At 39.9% G+C, this 18,195-nt stretch overlaps 1 protein-coding gene across 1 annotated transcript in view; it reads right to left on the bottom strand.

Moving 5' to 3' along the window:
- The window catches only part of VWA8 (von Willebrand factor A domain containing 8), a gene marked incomplete at its 3' end in the record, with an annotated part of 158,283 nt that overhangs the window by 137,524 nt on the left and 2,564 nt on the right, over positions 1 to 18,195 (bottom strand). Inside the window, exon 2 of the mRNA XM_008569202.1 lies at positions 9,409 to 9,486. Coding sequence (XP_008567424.1) covers positions 9,409 to 9,486 — 78 coding nt within the window. The remainder of the gene's footprint in view (positions 1 to 9,408; positions 9,487 to 18,195) is intronic.

Raw genomic sequence — 18,195 nt, 5'->3', positions numbered from 1 at the left:
AGAAGATCCCTAATGAGCGAAAGAGTAGGGAGATACTGGCCTAAAGGCGATGAGCTGGAAGCAAAAGATGTGAGGGTGAAGGGTCTACCGTAAAAGTTCAAGGGTGCTGAGGCCTGTGGGCTTGCAGGGGGCAGCTCATAAGCGAGTGTGTGACTGGTAGGTAGGCCAAGACAAGGGATGATTTCTGAGGTGAGAGCATGCGTTACTGCTGTAGCATCCTCTGAGGTGCAGGGAAAAGCCTCAACCCAACCTGAAAAGGTATCTACTAAGGTTAGAAGACAGCGTGCCCTTTTGTGGGGAGGCATGTGAGTAAAGTCAATTTGCCAGTCATGGCCAGGAATGTATCCTCTGGCCTTGTGGGTGGAAAAGGACTGAAGCTGGAGGCCACCTTGATTGGAGCAACAAGGACACAAACGACAATTTTGAGTGATTTGTTTAAGTACTTTGGCCATGTGGGGAGAGTAATATAAGGGCTGAAGAAGGCTTAGTGGGGTTCATAGCCTATATGAACTGAATTATGGAAATCTAAAAGGATTTTCTCACTTTGTGTGGTAGGGAGAACATAGCGACTGGAGAGAGTATACCAGTTGTCCTTCCTCTGTGCTCCAAACTGTTGGAGGTGTTGTATTTCTTGGGGTGTGTATTGGGGTGAGGGTGTAGGGGCCATGAGAAGCACCTGAGTAGGAGAGGAAGAGTGGGGGGCCTGGTGATTGAGCAGCCTGTTTTGTGGTTAGATCTGCCAGTTTGTTTCCCTGGGCTATGGGGTCATTGGAGGTTTGGTGTCCTCTGCAGTGTATAATCCCAACCTCCTTTGGGAGATGTGCAGCCTCAAGAAGTATCTTGACAAGATGTCTGTTTTTTATGGGCCCTCCTTGAGTGGTCATGTGTCCTCTCTCCTTCCATACGGCCACACAGGAGTGTAGGATGTGGTAAGCATACTTAGAGTCAGTGTATATATTGACTCATTTGTTACTTGCCAGAGTGAGAGCACAGGTGAGGGCAATGAGTTCTGCCTGCTGGGAAGTGGTGTTAGGGGGGAGGGGGACAGCCTTGATAGTTTGTGTTAGATTTACTATGGCATAACCCACCCAGGGGGTGGGTGTGGAGGTAGCACTCCCATTTATGAACCACCTATGTTGAGGCCACATAATGGGATGCAGGGAGATTTGTGGAAAGGGATTGAGAAAGAGGTTCTAAGGGTCATGAGTGTTTTGGGATGAAAGTGGCTGGACTTAAGGGAGGGCAAGGTTTAAAGGAGAACTAGGGATTTTCAATGAAAGTAAGGTGAATAAGTTGTAGGCAGGAAGGGGAAAGAACTGACATGGCCTTATGGCAGGGAAGGTCTTGAAGATGATGGGGGGAACAAATGACTGTCTGTTGTCCAAAAGTTAGTTTAGAGCTTTCTTGTGATAAAAGGGTGGCTGCTGCCACAGCCCATAAACAGGGGCCCATCCCCAAGCTGTGGTGTCTAGTTGTTTAGAGAGGTATGCAAAAGGGGAGAAAATATCTCCTGCCTCTTGTCTCAAAACCTCAACCACCACAATCCTTAGGTTTGGTGACGTATAGGATAAAAGGATGAGATAGGTTTGGGAGGGATAGAGCTGGGGCCACAAGGAGAGTGGCTTTTAATCGCTGGAAGGGAGAATGAATGGGCTTTGTGGGATCTAAGGGAATGGCAGGATTCCCTTTGGCTGCCTCATAAAGTGGTTTTGCTAGCACGCCAAAGTTGGGAATCCACACGTAGAGATATCCTGCAAGCCCCAGGAAAGACAGAATTTCACTCTTTGTGGTATGAGTTGGTAGTTCAGAAATTAAACTTTTGTGATCCACCGTTATTTCTCTGGTGTTGGAGGTGAGGTGGACTCCCAAGTCGGTGACTGAAGGAGAAGAAATTTGGACCTTGCTGGGTGACACTTAATATCCCCTGGAGACCAGGAAATTAAGGAGAGCAACAGTGTGGGCCTGTGAATCCTCAGAGGAGGGGCTACGAAGGAAGAGGTCATCCACATATTTTATTAAAGTGCTAGAGGTTGGGGGAAGTTCAGATAAGTCTTGAGCTAAGGCCTGGCCAAAAGTGGGGGCTGTCCCAAAACCCCATTGGGCAAAACTGTCCAAGGAAGTTGTTGGGAATAGCACATATCAGGATCAGTCCTGTACTAAACGGTATGAGCCATTAGGCTTTATAACCGGAAGGATGGATGTATTAAAAGGCGAGTGGGTAGGCTGTAAGAGATGAGAAGAAAGGAGTTTGTGTATAATGGGTTTTAAGCCTATTAGGTGTTTGTTAGTGATGGGGTATTGTGGGACATTAGGGAACAAAGAGGGATTCTGCAATTTAACAAGGATAGGGGAATGGTGCGTAACAATGGAGGGAGAAGTGTCCTATACTATGGGATTAACCTTGTCCAGGGGGAGGGGAAGGTGGAAGCCTCAGGAGCCAGGTCTGGGGGCAGCCTGTAACAGGAGTATTGTAGCTGGAGTTAAAGTGTTTAGGGTAAGAGTAGCTTTTAATTTGAAAAGAATGTCCTGTCCCAGTAAGGGGGCTGGGCATTGAGGCATCACTAAAAATTTGTGTATGAATTGGGTGTGATGTAAGGTGCAGGAAAGGGGCTGAGTGATCCATGGGTAGTATTCTGATCCTGTGACCCCTACTATTGTGATAGAGGATGGAGTTGTTGGTCCCACGTATTCAGGAAGGGTAAAGTAAGTGGCCCCTGTATTGATGACAAAAGAGATCAGCTTACCTGCTATGAGGCCAGTTACCCTGGGCTCACACACGGTGATCTCCATGGGAGCCTTGGGTCCTGGGCATCATCAGTCCTCCTCCCGGGCAAAGCCAAGAAGCTCCGGTAGGGCTGGCCATGGAGCTAAAGGTTGTGGGTTAGGGACTGGGCCACTCCCTCTCTGGCGAGTGGAACAGTCAACCCCGCAGTGATTTGGCTGTTTGCAGTGAGGACAGGGCCCAGGAGGAAGCCTGGGGTTACAACAGGCCTGTGCCCAGTGGCCCAGTTGACCGCATTTGAAGCAGTTCTCGGGTGGCTTGCCTCTTGAGGCAGCCAGCTTTGGAGTATGTGAGCCACAGATGGCATTAGCCAGGAGTTGGTATTTGGTCTGATCTCTTTTAAAACGATCCTTCTTTTCTCCTCCTCCCTATTGTTAAAAACCTTGAAAGCTGCGTTAAGGAGGTCTCGTTGGGTCGTATTTGTACCTTCCTCAAGTTTTTTAGTTTTTCTCAAATGTCAGGGGCTGATTGGGTAAGCAAGTGAGAGTGTAAGAGGGCCAGCATGCAGGGGAGCTTGGGTTTATACATGTATATTTATGTAAAGCCTCAGAGAGGCAGATTAGGAACTCACCGGGATTTTTGGTAGATCTCTGTGTGATTTCTCTAAGCTTGTCATAATTCACTGACCTGTGAGTAGCCTTTTGGAGGCCATGAAGTAGGTTTGTGATCATGTTATCTCAGAGATCCCAGTAACTGTGGCCAGTCTGGTAGTCCCAATTTGGGTCCATGCAAGGTATGGCAATGGTTCCCACAGGCTACCTGTTATTTTGAGAATGGACCTCATCCGCCTGTTGTTGGGCCACTATCCAGACCTGCTCCCTTTCTTTAGGGGATGGATGTGTGTCTGGGTAGGACTGGAAGGATCCCAGTCATTTTTTGATTTGGGAAAAGTCTGAAAGAGAAAAAGGGACATGGACTCAGACAATTCCCTCTGTCCCAGCCACTTCACAGAGGGGGATATAAAGGAGCCAGAGCTGAGGTGGAGTTGTTATCTGACAAAGGGGAAGAAGGAGAGCAGTTGAGTGGCTGAGGACGAGCATCTCAAGACCAGGTAGGGGGAAGAGAGGAAAAAGGTGAAGGCTGATGGATCAGAAGATTGATCCAAGTCCAGAAGGGGAGGTCGGGCATGAACCAGGAGAATTTGAGACACAGGACAGTTTTGATAGAGAGACAAGGAGGCTTCAACATAAGGAATCTCTCCAGCCTTTGCCGTTTCAATGACAAAAGCTGTCTAAATCTCTGAGGGTATCTAAATCGAGAATGCCATCTTGTGGCCACTGGGATCCATTGTCTAGTTTGTACTTAGGCCAAACCTGAGTTTAAAAATGAGTCGTTCAAGTTTTAATGTCGCCCTGGAGGCTGAGAGATTGTCCAGGAGACAGCCCAGAGGTATAGAGTGTGGAGTACAGTAGATAACAAGACATTTAGCTTTAATGTTTCCCTGGAGGCCAAGGGGTAAATTGGCCAGGAGACAGCACAAGGGCATAGAGCGTGGAGGTTTGGATTATGAGGATCCCATGTGAAGGGTAAGAAAGGAAACAGGCAGTCCTGGTAGAAGAAGGGTGCCAATAAAGAGCGTCCTCTTTGCTGTGCACCTTCGTTTTGAAAGAAAAGCCACTGACCAGCTAGAGGGATGTACTCCAATAGCTGGCGGACATGAGAGAGGTTCCCTTGGCCAGGCACCTGAGCTTCATAGAGGCCGCAGTCGTAGTCAGGGGAACCCGTAGAAGCAGGACAGACCCACTGACTCACCCTGAATTGAGGCCAATGTTGGATGCAATGTTGGAAACAGCAAAAGGAGAGAGTTCCAGAGGTACCTGGTTCAGCTGGTCCAGGAAGGGTGGCTGCAGGCCAATCAACCCAAGAGAGGAGATTGTCCAAGAACGCCGGCCAGAACCCTTCCCGGGTTTCAGCACCAAAATGAAAGAAAGTGAGCCAAGACGCTGAAAAAGCTTTACTAAAGGAAAAGAATCTGCTGGGCTGCACTCAAAATGCACCAGGTGTGGGGGTAGGAGAGCTTATATAGGGTACCAAGGGAAGGCTGATACAATCAAGGAGGGGCATTATGCTAATGCAGAAGCTATGCGACCAGGGTGGAGAATTGGGCCCTTGCAGAAGCAAAAGAATTTCTGTTTCTCAGAAATCATGAGGTTTCTTACGAAGGGAGGGGCTGGCGACTATTTTGTGCTTATTGTGTGCAAAATGGCACTGGTCACGTACAAGATCCATCAGTAACAAAATTACAACAAAGAAATGGGAAGTCATAGCTCATAGAGGAAAAATAAGTCAATACAAACTGTCTCTGAGGAAGTCAGATATTTGACTTGTAGACACACACTTTAAATCAGCTATTATAAATATGTTCAAAGAATTGAAAGAAATTATGTCTCTCTTTCCTTGCCCATACCACTCCTGCAAACATGGTGAAGGTTTCTAAGACTTTCTGTAAGAAGTGTGGCAAGCACCAACCCCACAAAGTATCAAAGTACAAGAAGGGCAGGGATTCTCTGTATGCCCAGGGAAAGTGGCATTATGACAGGAAGCAGTGACTATGGTGGGCAGACTAAGCCAATCTTGTGGAAAAAGTCTAAAACTACAAAGAAGATTGTGCTGAGGCTTGTGTGCGTTGAACCTAACTGCAGATATAAGAGAATGCTGGCCATTGAGAGATGCAAACATTTTTAACTGGAAGGAGACAAGAGATGAAAGGGCCAAGTGATCCAGTTCTAAGCTTCATCTTTTGTTTTATTGTAAACACAATAAAATCTCGAGGTTATGTTCACTTTGGTTACAGTAGGACTTTTGGGTGGGAATAAACTAGAGCCATCAATAAAATTTCCTTTGTGGGGACAAAAAAAAAAATTACATCTAAAGAATTAAAGGAAAATATGACAATGATTTCTCACCAAACGGAGAATATCAATAAAGAGATAGAAATTACTAAAAAAGATCCAAATAGAAATTCTGAACTTGAAAATTACAATAAGTAAAATGAAAAAATTCACATCAACAGATGTGAGTAGGCAGAGGAAAGAATCAACAAACTTTAAGATAGGTCAATTGAGATTAGCTGGTCTAAGGAACTGAAGGAAAAGAGTGAAGAAAAAGGAACAGATTCTGAGAGAATTCTAGGACACCATCAAGCCTGTCCACATACACATAATGGAAGTCCTAGAAAGAGAAACAGAGAGGAGGGAAAGAATAATAATGATGAAGAAATAATGGCCAAAATACTGCCAAATTCGATGAAAAACATTCATCTGCACATCCAAGAAGCTCAACAAACTCCAAATAGGATAAATTCAAAGAGATCTGCACTTAGAGACATCATAGTCAAACTATCAAAAGCCAAAGGGAGGGGCCGGCCCGGTGGCGCACTGTGATAGTGCGCCGCTTGGGAAGCGCGGTGGTGCTCCCGCCGAGGGTTCGGATCCCACATACAGACCAGCTGCTCACTGGCTGAGCAAGGTGCGGGGGCAACGCCGAGGGTTGTGATCCCGTTGCCGGTCCCGGCCCGGTACGGGCGCGACACTGAGGGTTGCGATCTGTTGCCAGCCACGAAAAAAGACAAAAAGGAAAAAAAAAAAAGGCCAAAGGAAGAATCTTGATAGCAGAGAAGAAAGTGACTCATTAAGTAGGAAGGATCCTTGGCAAGATTTAGAACTGACTTATCATCAGAAATTAGGGAAACCAGAGGCAGAAAGATGACATAGTCAAAGTGCTGAAAGAAACTGTCAACCAAGAATTCTATATCCAATCAAATTATCCTTCAAAATACAAAGGAGAAATTAAGACATCATCCCAGGTGATGTCTGATCACCCTGGTCTGTCTTCAGCAAGAATCCTGAGTTAGGTTTAGCCAGAATCCTCCTTACGCATGACGTTTCTTCTTGGTAATTTTCCATCCACTGACCCCCACCCTACTCCTTGGCTATAAATTCCCACTCGCCCATGCTGTACTCAGAGTTAAGCCCACTCTCTCCCCTCCACTGCAAGACCCCATTGGAGTGCTCCCTATACCTAATGCAAGGGTACTAAATAAAGTCTTCTTACTGCGCTTTAACAAGTATCATTGAATATATATATGTGTGTGTGTGTGTGTGTATATATATATATATATATATATATATTTTTTTTTTTTTTTTTGACCGGGTAAGGGGATCGCAACCCTCGGCACGGTGTGGTCCACACAACGCTCAACCAGTGAGCACACTGGCCATCCCTATATAGGATCCAAACCTGGGGCCTACCAGCGCCACACTCTCCCAAGTGAGCCACGGGGCTGGTCCTTGAATATATTTTTTTAATAGAGCATACAGGCTAATGGAAGAACCTGAAAAATGAACAAAAAAATTGTTCTGTATTGTGGAACACAGAATAGGAGAGGAGGGTGTCATCAGATGAGACTAAGAGTAGACTAAGATAGCTAAGGATTGGCCTTTGGTTCCCAAGGTAACAGAAAGTCATTTAAAGAATTTTGACATGATGTTCAGCAAAGAAATGACTGCAAGTCATTAGAAAAATGCAAATCAAAACCACAATGAGATACCACATCACCTGCATGAGAATGGCTGCAATCAAAGAAAAAGACAACAAGTGCCAGTGAGGATATGGAGAAACTAGAACCCTCATACATAGCTGGCAGGAATGTAACATGGTGCACCAGCTTTGGAAACCATTTTGTAATTACAAATACAACCAATTTGTAATAGTTACCATATGTCCTAGCAATTCCTCTCCTAGGTATATACCCAAGAAAACTGAAAACGTATGTCAGCACAAAAACTGTATATGGATATTCATAGCAGCATTCATAAAAGTCATAATAGCCCCAAAGTAGAAACAATCCAAATGTCCATCAACTGATGAAAGGATAAACAAAATGTGGAATATCCACACAATGGAATATAATTTAGCCACAAAAACAATAAAGTATTGGCTTATGCTGCAACATAGATGAACCTTAAAAACATCATGCTGAGTGAAATAAACCAGACACAAAGGCCACATCTCATTCGATCCCATTAACGTGAAATGTCCAGAATAGGCAAATACACAGAAATAAAAAGTACATTAGTGGTTGCCAAAGGCTAGGGGTGGAGAAGTGGGGAGGACAGGGAGAAAGAGAAGAAAATAGGGCATGACTTAATGGGTATGAGGTTTCTCTTTTGGGGTGATGAAAATGTTCTAAAGTTAGATAATGGTGTGGTTGCAAAACTCTGAATATCGTAAAAACCACTGAATTATACACTTTAAAAAGGTGAATTTTATGATGTATGAATTATAGCTCAACAAGGCTATTATAAAACAAAAACCATGGTGAGTTACTTTTTCACACCTAGTACAATAGTAAAATCAAAAATTCTGGAAATACCAACGTTGACAAGGATGCAGAACATCACTGTTGATCAAAGAGTAAAATGGTGCAACTGCTTTGGAGAATTCTACCTCTGCTATAAAAAAGAATGAAATACTACCATTTGCAGCAACATGGATGGACTTAGAAAAAATTATATTAAGTGAAATAAGTCAGGCACAGAAAGAGAAATACCATGTTCTCACTTATTTGTGGGAGCTAAAAATATATAAATAAACACACAAACAAACGAGGGTGGGGTGGGGAAGAAGACACAACAATCATGATTCCTTGAACTTGTTAAGACAAGTGAACGGATATGATGTTGATGGGTGGGAGGGGGGAGAGGGAGGGAGGAATCGGTAAAGGGACCCGAAAATCAACTACATTGTATATTGATAAAATTAAAAAATTTAAAAATTTAAAAATTAAATAAATAAAATTATAAAATGAATAAAGTTTAATAGGCTTCTACCCTATGACACATCTATTCAATTCTTAGTTTTTTATTCAACAGAAGTAAAAATTTATGACCACATTCTTGTATAGGAATATTCATAGTACCTTATTCATACCTTATTCATAGTACCTTCCAAAAATGGAAGCCATCCAAATGTCTATCAAGAGGGGAACAGATAAATAACTATGACTTACTTATACAATGGACTACTACTCAGGAATTAAAAACAAACTGGTAGGTATAACAACATGGATGAATCTCAAATTTATTCTTCTGATGGAAAGAAGCCAGATACACACACAGAAAACCATACCATATGTTTCTCTTTATACAAAGTAGGAGAACAGGCAAAACTAATCTATCATGGCAAAAAAGAGAACAGTGGTTTCCAGGGCAGGGTAAAGGGGAAGGAGCACAAGAGAACATTTGGAGGTGATAAAAGTAATCTTGGTGTAATACTGGTTTATAAAACTGTCAGAACAAACCAAAATGAACACTTAAGACATGTGCATTTAATTATATGTAAATTTTATCCCAAGTAAAAAAGAAACAGTATTATGTAAGAAAAATAAATGTTTCTACAGAAATATTCATGGGTGAAGTGATAGAATGTCTGGGACAGGTTTTAAATACTCCAGAACAAAAAATGGGGATTGGGGAAAAGAAGATTGGCATAATGTTGACAAATGTTGAAGCTAGATGATAAGTACATCAAGTTTATAGCCTTGTCTCTAGTTTTGTGCAAGTTTAAAAATTACTATAATGAAAAGTTAAAAATTATTCATCTATAGGTAAATGAATATTTCTTACTGTAGTTCTGTGGCACAAGTTCTGGGTTCTTAGGAGTTTTCAACTTGTAGGATACATCGCCAATATTAATTGTATCACCTAAAAAGAGAATAAAGAAACAGTATGATTACACAACACAAGCGAGAAAATCACACATCATGCCTTCGTCAGCAATGCCTGTCCTGACCTACCAGGAAGGATACTATAGATGTATCACACATCTGTATATGTTGGGCACTATGCTCTAAAACTTTCATCCAAAGTATACATTGTATAAAGCAGAAGTGAGGCATTAGTGAAATTCACATTTTTAAAATCTAGGTTAGCAAAAAAGATGAAACACAATAAAATATATTAACCAGCTTTACTTTTCATTAATAGCAATGCTAAAAAGGCAACAATACAGAAGAACGTGTTTTATTTAAGATTATCCAAAGCATCAATAGGACAGAATCTTTAACACATATCCTCAACCTTTTTACATCTTTATACATCTTTATCTTCACTACAATTTCAAGTTCCCCAGCCCAAAATTCAATATTTCTAGGCACATAAAAAAGAACAAAATTCAAGTGGCATACATGCCAAGAATTCTTCCATGAAACAAATGAGACAGTAAAAGTCCTCAGTAACTTCTACACAGTTCTGTTTTTTAAAAGTAACACTGATTCCTGGCTGACTTTTTAAAGTAAAGAACTAACCTGAACAATCTCTCCCTGCTTTGCTCTCTCCAACAACCAAATAGGCACATTGATACCATCTGCACCTGGAACTTCATTTGGAAAGGGCTCAAAGACACTCAAAAAAGTAGCTTTGCAAAACACATCTCTCAGCATTGCCAGTTTAGAGCTAGTGAGTTATCCTGGAGGCTAAGGTCTTATATCATGGCAATAATAACAACAGCCAACACGTGTTGAATGCTTACTATCTTCTAAGTACTTTACACATTCCCAAAAAACGCTGTGAGACAGATAGGTACGTTACCAATGAGGAAATCTGTAAATCTGTGGAAAAGAGCTTTTATAGATGAAAAAATTTATTACACGTATGTGGCAAATTGAGAGAGGAAGATAAAGACTACATACAAAGCCAAGCCCCAAATGGGGCTGCATACCTCCTCCAGAAACCACCAGGCCCTCCTTTCTCCTCCCCTGTCCTATCAACTCTTTGTCTTCACTCAGTCTATCACAGAGATTCTCAAAGCATCACCATCACCTGGAATCAGCAACGTCGCCATCACCAGGGAACTTAGGGCAATGCAAATTTTGAGGCCCTGCCCCAAACCAACTGAATCAGCAGCTCTGGAGTGGGGTCCAGCAATATGTGTTTCAATAAGCCCTCCAGGTGATTTTTAATGCAAATTTGAGAATCACTGTTCTTTTACGTTCTAATGCCCTCAAAAACAGGTAGTCAGCAGGGTCTCAAAGTATAACCTTAATTACTTCCAAGTATTGGCTGACTGATCATGTTACCCTATTTTCCTCAATGCAGGAAAGAAAATAAAAATTAATTTCTTTCTAACGTAGCTTTTCTTTGAAAGGATAGGCTTGTTTACAAATATGTGAATAATATTATCTACTGGCTTTTATTACAGAGTAGTTATAACATAAAGAATTACAGCTATGATATTTTCAAGTAATTTGCCTTTATAAATGTTATTTCACTTCCTGAAAAGATTATAATTATTTAGCCTAACAAAATAGATTCAAGTAATTATCCATAGACCAACAGAACAGAATAGAGCCCACAAATAAATTCACATACCTACAACCAACCAACCACTCTTTGATAAAGGTGCCAAAAATACATATTGGAGAAAAGACTGTCTCTTCAATAAATGGTTCTGAGAAAACTGGATATCTGTATGCAGAAGAATGGGACTAGACCCCTACCTCTCATCATATACAAAAATCAACTCAAAATGGATTAAAGATTTAAGCATAAAACCTGAAGCTATGAAACTACCAGAAGAAAACATAGGGTAAATGATCCATGACAAGGGGCTGGGCAAGGAGTTTTTAAATAATACTTTGAAAGCACAAGCAATAAAAGCAGAAATAGACAAGTGGGATTACATGAAACTAAAAAGCATTTGCACTTCAAAGGAAACTGTTAACAGAGTGAAGAGACAACCTATAGAACAGGAGAAAATATCTGCAAACTGCACATTTGACGAGGGGTTATATCTAGACTATATAAGGAACTTAAACAACTCAATAGCCAAAAAAAACAACCCAACTAAAAAATGGGCAAAGGATCTTAACAGACATTTCTCAAAAGAGGATATACAAATGGCCAACAGTCATATGCAAAAATGCTCAACATCACTAATCATCAGGGAAATGCAAATCAAAATAACAATGAGATACCACCCCACTCCAGTTAGAATGGCTATTACGAAAAAGACAAAAGAAAACAAGTGTTGGCAAGGATGTGAAGAAAAGGGAATACTTGCACGCTGTTGCTGGGACTATAAACTAATACAGCCATTATGGAAAACAGTATGTAGTTTCCTCAAAAAATTAAAAATAGACCTACCATTTGATCCAGCAGTCCCACTTACTGGGTATATACCCTAAGGAAATGAAGTCAGTATGTCAAAGACATATCTGCAATCCCATGTTTATTGCAGCACAATTTACAATAGCCAAGATATGGAATCAACTTAAGTGTCCAACAATGAATGGATGGATAAAAAAATGTGGTATGTATACACAATGGAATACTATTCAGCCATAAAAAATAATGAAATCCTGTCATTAGTGGCAACATGGATGTACTTGGAAGACATTATGTTAAGTGAAATAAGCCAGGCACAGAAAGACCAATACCATATGACCACCTTCACGTGTGGAATCTTTAAAAAAAAAAAGCTGGTATTATAGAGGAAGAGAGTAGACCAGTGGTTACCAGAGACAGGGGTGGGGAGATGGAGGGAAAACAGGGAGAAGTTGGCCAATTGGTAAAAAACTCAATTAGATAGGAGGAGTAAGTTCTGATGTTCTACTGCACAGTAGAGTGACTATGGTTAACAGTTAAGTTTCATATGTTACATAATAGCTAGAGGAGAGGCTTTTGAATGTTTTCACCTCGAAGAAATGATAAATCCATGAGATGATGGGTACATTAACTACCCTAACCCAATTATTATATAACATATTCAAACCATAGCACAGGCCATAGCAAAGACTGGAGGATTGTGCAGAAGACTGGCATTACTTGGTTCTGATTTTATTAGGATCACTGTGGCTGCTCTGAACTATTACTTAAAAATGCCAGACACATGCTCATTTCAGGCTTTTGCACTGGATTTTCCTGCTGACTGAAAAGCTTTTCCTAAACATCTCCATTTAGCAGTCAGGGTCCCAGCAAGAAACAGATGTTACATTCAAACTGAGTAACTGAGAATATAATCAAGGAACCATTTATGAAGGTGTGGACAGAGTCTAGGAAAACCAACAGACATGGTACGGTACCCTGGGACTAGCAATAACATAAAGCCATTACCACCCCTAGGCCTAAAGGGGCAATGGGAAAGACCAAGCAGAGAGGGTAACTGTAATTAGAAGCTGTGACCCTTTGTGGAGAAACCTACAGTGGTGACCTGGCAAGGAGGGAGCTGGGCAATAAACATAAAGCAAAAATGAACAGAACTAAAAATAGAAATAGACAAATCCACAATTACATCTAGATAATTTAAAATACCTCTCTCAGCAACTGATAGAAGCAGCAGGAAAAATAAAGCATACAGAAGTAAGGATAATTGCTTCTCGGCCTTTTGGCTAAGATCAAGTGTGCATGTAAAGATAGAGAAGATCTAAAAACACAATCACTTGAGCTAAGTAATTTTTATAGACTACACCCAACAACAAAATACATATTCTTATTAAAAGCACATCATGGAACATTCACCAAAATAGATCACAGGCTGGCCCATAAAGCAAGACTCAATAATTTTAAAAGATGGAAATCATAAAGATTGTTTTTCCCAACCACAATGAGATTAAACTAGAAATCAATAACAAAAAGGTAACTGGAAAATTCCCAAACATTTGGAAATCAATTAACAGGCTTCTTAAATATCCAAAAAAGAAATCACAATGGAAATTGGATTCACTGAGAAATACAGCTGTGATCTGCAGCCATATCTGCTGTAGACAAAAGAGGAGGAATTATGACACTCATATGGACCAAGAATTTGCCATCCATCCCTCCCTTAAACGTTGATATTCTTGGCCTACTTTTGTTGCTTTGCTACACTTTGCTGAGTCATCTAATCCATACCAATGGCCCAACTCTGACCTTTATGCAACTAACTCTTAAATGGCTACTTTGGCTCAGATCTCTCTCCTGAGTTTCATACCTGCCAGTAGCCTACTAAACACTTGACCTAGATATTTCAGAGACACCTCAACTTCAACATGAGAAAAAGAGAACTCTATATTCTCTGTTGTGTGTGCCCAACAATCTCTAGCCAGCTCCACCTTGTGTTCCTATCTTTGTGACTGACACTTTATTCCCTCAGCGTAGGCCTTCCACATCTCTCACACCACTTTCCCTTTACACAACTTTTACTCAAATATCTTCACCTCCCCATTGAACCTTCCCTAACTTTTCCTCTAGCATAATCTCCATCTCCCTCAAGAATCATTTCATTCTTGTCTTTCTACTAGCACAGTATGTAATTCATGTTTTTGTAATGCATTTCTCACTATATTACAATTACTGATTATGTCCCCTATACAACGGTGGTCTTTGACTTAGGGTATACAAACAATTTCCAAGGGTACAGAGCACAGCAGTCTTATGGGATCATTTCTCAGATCTTCACTTCTATGTGTTTTGTCCTAACGTGGATCTAACTGAGAACTGGCTCTGCAGGTTCTCCATTCCTATAAGTCCTTTCAGAACTAAATAAAGGGACATATAAGACTATAGTTTAGGGTAAGCCTCCTTTCAAAAATACTCAAATCAACATAAGTCTGCTTGTGACTTGTTTTTCCATGTCTTAGATATTTCTACTAAAAGTGAAAAGTTACTTTAGAACAGACTATATAGTACTTTGGTCTGTGCTGACTTGTGTCAGATAGAGCATTATTACAGAGTGGGGAAGTTAAGGGTATTGTCAAGTAAGCCAAGATGGGAAAGCTCAAGGAACAAAGTACACAAAGCTTCAAAAACTAGCTGAATTTACTGAAAGGTAAGCTAATTTCTTCAGCTTTTCTCAATTCCTATCTTGAGCACATGCTATTGCTTGAGGCGGGGAGCACCTCTGAACATCTGAAGCAATACATATTGTTCATGCTGATCCAGTTTAATGTAACTGAAATAGTTTTCCGTACTACCAAATTTTTCACAATACATTTGGTAAATATCACAGATAAAACCTGTATATGTTTCTTTCAGAAAAAATGTGTGTCTTTCAATAAGGCAGCTAAAAACTTATTCTCAAATAATATCATGAATATTTATCCCAATTACAGTCATTCTTGATCTTTTAAATGCTATTTTCAAACTTTTATTATGAAGAGATTACAATAATAGCTTCTAAACCAATTAGCATTGTTTCACTAAATACAGTGTCAAAAGTTTGATCATGAGGTCTAAAGAAATCAACAAATTTATTTCTGATTTTATGCACTCTAGCAACAATTAATATTCAACTAGGGAATATTAATTGTATTAATAAATTAATTATATTAGTTAATATTCAACTGAAAGGCATCATTCATTTCATTAAAAGGTGTTTCCACAAAATTTTAGTTTTCATCAAAATTTGTAACACATTGATGTTCTTTTAAACAACTGTGCAATACTCGTAATGATGGAAATGTTTTAACATTTAGAAATTTTTGTTGCAAAAAAGTGTGATAAAAATAAAATTTTCAAGAATAAAAATATATAAAATTATAAAAAGTATAAATGAAATGCAAATTCAAGGAGATAAAGGAATAATGTACATTTTCTGACAGTTATCTACTTTGTATCTATTTTCAAAATAGAGATAGTGACAAACAAATTACTAGGACATTCTGTTTCCACTTAAAAGAGTTTAAAGCTCCCACTTATGCGCTGAACTTGCAGAGGGAGAGAACATACCTTGGGAACAAAGCAGAGTGGGGGCGGGGAGGGGGGAGGGAGGTTGAGGATCATTGGGTGGGGGACACAGGGTACAATTTGTAGTAATGGGCATGCTGCCAGTATGGATCTGACCTTCACATCTTGGGCACAAGGGGTGACAATCAACTTGGTATCTCATGAATATTCATAACCAATAAAAAAAAGAAAATACTTTATTGTTAAAAAAAAGTTTGAAGCAATTTTTCTTGTAAATGTCAATATTTACAATACACTGGAAATGTCATCCTTTCCAACTATTTATACTGACCAGGAAAATTTCTAGATATCAACCTAAAAATATGCAAAAGGGATACATATTTACAAAATCCTTTTAGCAGTTAAATGAGAAAAATGTTTAAAAACTACTTTTTAGTCTACAAGACTTTTTTTGGAAGGCAGGGTGTACAGCCTGTGTTTTCATAGTCATTGTATTCCCAGTGCCAAAAAAAGTATCTCAAGTCCACCAGGTATTCAATAAATGTTTGATGAATAAATTATTACAAATGAATTACAGCTTTTAATTAAATACCGCTTTCTTAATTATTGTTTTTAAGCCCTTCTTAATGATTTTCTGCATTCTTTGAGCACACAGCATCTATCAAAATGCTCATAAGTCAAACCATTTGTAGTGGATTTATTTAAATGAGGTAGTTTAAAAATTTTCTAAAGGGGAACAAGAATACTCATAAGAGAATAGTGCATAATTTAGGCAGAAAAACCTAGTGTATGCCTTTCTTCATGTGAACTATATTGGTTAAGTCCAATCATTAAAAAGAAGAAAAAGAATTATTTAATTACTAAGGTATTCAGTGGAAATTATTGGAACTAGAAAAATGAGTTAATAAAAATGTACAAATTGTTATCTAGTATGCTGCTGAATGTTTAATTGCAATCATAAAAAATAATGCAAAAGCAACCACTCATAACTCAGATTAACTCAAATCCTGTACCGTACACAAACTGTCACATAAATACTATTACCAATAAAGTAAGTTATATGTTTTAGTCAGGCATGGAAAGTATAGACCTGAAATTTTAAAAACATGAAAAGAATTTGAAAGATAAAACCTTCCAAATGAAACTAATTTTAGATCACATTTAAAGTAACATGGCTTGATTTTATCACTCGCAATAATCCTATTTAAAGGGATTTCCCAAAGGTTTATAATAAAATAATTTCTATACTCAAGTTAATAATTAATAATACCTTTTAAATAATACTTAATCACATGCATGCCCCTTTGGACATTGCTCACTTGATTTTTAGGTCATTTATAATAGACAGCTGTATTTAAAGGGATTTCCCAAAGGTTTATAATAAAATAATTTCTATACTCAAGTTAATAATTAAGAATACCTTTTAAATAATACTTAATCACATGCATGCCCCTTTGGACATTGCTCACTTGATTTTTAGGTCATTTATAATAGACAGCTGTTGCGTTTTATGTGCCCAATTCTTTCCCTTTCTATTTTGACAATAGAATCCCTTTCTCCAATGGAGAACCCATTCCATTTGATTTCATTCTAACCTCAAACCTTACCCCCACACCAAACCCCTGAGAGGGGAATAACCTGCACAAGCCTAGCCAGAATATGCCACCATCTGGCCACAATGATTGTTTCAGAGATGGCACATGATCCATGCTTGGCCAGTAAGAGTTTTCTCCAGGACTTTTGTCAGTGCTGGCAGGAAAAGATTTTCTCTTTTCTTTTCACACTGTGAATTGTAAGGACAATGAAAGTCTGGGGCTATCAGTAAGGCTATAATTGCTTAATAAATTTAATTAAACTAAATTTGTCCTCAGGATGCCTTCTTACTTCACGTCCTTACGTAACAAACTGCAACCTAACTTAGTACATATATTAACTGAAAGCCTAATTTAGGAGTATGCTTTGTTAACAAATAGCTGAATCTCAGCTAATCACAGCAGCAGAGCTTCAGTCAATCACAGGCTGCCAACTGATCAGACCATGTTCAAATAAGGCAAACACTGAGCTGTAACCGATCAAGCTGTTTCTTTAACTCACTTCCACTTTGTGTCCATACATGTTGCATGACCACATTGTGGAGTAGAGCTATCTGAACCTGTTCTGGTTCTGAGGGCTGCCTGATTTGCAAATCACTCTTTGCTCAATTAAACTCTTGTTAAATTTAATTTGTCTAAAGTTTTTATCGTGCCAATAGCTTTGACAAAGAAGTTTGTTTAGTTCAGGATTCCTCAACAGTGGCACTACTGACATTTTGGACCAGATAATTCTTTGTTGTGAGAGGTTGTCCTAGAATGCTTAGTAGCATCACTGGCCCCTACCCACTAGGCAACAGTAGCACCTCTCCCTCCTGGTTCTGACAACCAAAAATGCCTCCAGACATTGCCAAATGTCTCCTGGGGAAGGGGAATCACCCAGGTTAAGAACCACTGGGTTAGTGTCACCATTTTTTTATACACAAAATTTAGATCCAAGAGAAAACATATCAGCAGGGCTGGCCCGGTGGAGCACTGGATAGTGCGCCGCTTGGGAAGCGCAGCGGCGCTCCCGCCCGAGGGTTCTGATCCCACGTACAGACTGGTTCCCGCTCACTGGCTGAGCAAGGGGCTGAGCAAGGCGCGGGAGCAACACCGAGGGTTGCGATCCCGTTGCCGGTCCCCGGTCCGGTACGGGGGCAACACTGAGGGTTGCGATCCC

This window comes from Galeopterus variegatus, unplaced genomic scaffold (genome assembly GCF_000696425.1).
Source record: "Galeopterus variegatus unplaced genomic scaffold, G_variegatus-3.0.2 Scaffold476, whole genome shotgun sequence".
NCBI classification, from domain to species: Eukaryota; Metazoa; Chordata; class Mammalia; order Dermoptera; family Cynocephalidae; genus Galeopterus; species Galeopterus variegatus.
The sequence above is the reverse complement of the archived record's forward strand: the minus strand, read 5'-3'. Positions and strand labels throughout refer to the sequence as shown.